The sequence below is a fragment of the Brachionichthys hirsutus genome, unplaced genomic scaffold, assembly GCF_040956055.1.
Source record: "Brachionichthys hirsutus isolate HB-005 unplaced genomic scaffold, CSIRO-AGI_Bhir_v1 contig_918, whole genome shotgun sequence".
NCBI classification, from domain to species: Eukaryota; Metazoa; Chordata; class Actinopteri; order Lophiiformes; family Brachionichthyidae; genus Brachionichthys; species Brachionichthys hirsutus.
The window spans coordinates 32,719-34,013 of NW_027180762.1; the positions used below are offsets into that span (position 1 = coordinate 32,719).

Sequence of the window (1,295 nt, forward strand, 5' to 3'; positions counted from 1 at the left end):
ATGGCCACGCCGGAGGGGGGCTGCCGCTGTCGGGGGGCCAGCGGCAGAACACGCAACAGCATCCTCTACAGTATCTTGAAGAGTGACAGCCTGGCGACCGTCGAGGAGCAACCTCGCAGTCAACAACAACAACAACATCATCATCATCATCATCACAAGACCTCCTCCCCCGCCGCCGCCCCGGCACCGCTCCAGGAGCCCCGGCAGCAGGCGTGCTCCTGCGGCTCCACGCGGCGACGCGGCATCCTCCGCTCCCCGCAGGTGACGTGCAAAGCCGCCTCGGCGGTCCTGGTGAAGACGCTGCGCTTCGTGAAAAACGTGCCCTGCTTCCGTGAGCTGCCGGAGGACGACCAGCTGGCGCTGATCCGCAGCGGCTGGGCGCCGCTGCTCGTGCTGGGACTCGCGCAGGACCGCGTGGACTTCGAGACCACGGAGACCGTGGAGCCCAGCATGCTGCAGCGCATCCTCACGGGTCTGCCGGACAGGCAGGGCGAGGCGCCGGCCGGCCAGAGCAGGGGGGCGGCCGGCGTGTCGGTCGCGGACATCGACAGCATCAAAGCCTTCTTGAAGAAGTGCTGGAGTGTCGACATCAGTACCAAGGAGTACGCGTACCTGAAAGGAGCCGCGCTGTTCAACCCAGGTAGGCGCGTGCGTGGGCACGGTGGGACCCAGAGGACAGCCCGGCTGTCCCTCACGGTGGGACCCAGAGGACAGCCGGACTGTCCCTCGGGTGACGCAACACGGTGGGACCCAGAGGACAGCCCGGCTGTCCCTCGGGTGACGGGACGCGGTGGGACCCAGGGGACAGCCCGGCTGTCCCTCACAGTGGGACCCAGGGGACAGTCCGGCTGTCCCTCGGGTGACGGGACGCGGTGGGACCCAGGGGACAGTCTGGCTGTCCCTCACGGTGGGACCCAGGGGACAGCCGAACTGTCCCTCGGGTGACGCGACACGGTGCGACCCAGGGGACAGTCCGGCTGTCCCTCACGGTGGGACCCAGAGGACAGTCCGGCTGTCCCTCACGGTGGGACCCAGGGGACAGTCCGGCTGTCCCTCACGGTGGGACCCAGGGGACAGCCCGGATGTCCCTCGGGTGACGCGACGCGGATGGTGTCGGATCTTTGTCTTATTTGAAAATGATTTGACCCAATTATTTAACAAAGGTGCATTTTTTCTTTTTTACATTTCAATTCACCCAAATGACATGCCGGTAACGTGAAAACAAGCCGCTCCGTGTGTGATCTCTACTTCTCTCACTGTCCCGTGTCATTCTCACGTGTCTCCCCCAGACGTGG

General features: G+C 64.9%; 1 protein-coding gene across 1 annotated transcript; it reads left to right on the forward strand.

Annotated features, from left to right (window-relative positions):
- LOC137916657 (nuclear receptor subfamily 0 group B member 1-like) lies at nt 1-945 on the forward strand. Its single transcript, XM_068759627.1, has one exon. The coding sequence runs from the start codon at nt 1-3 to the stop codon at nt 943-945; it is 945 nt and encodes a 314-aa protein (XP_068615728.1).
- Nucleotides 946-1,295: the final 350 nt, after the last annotated feature.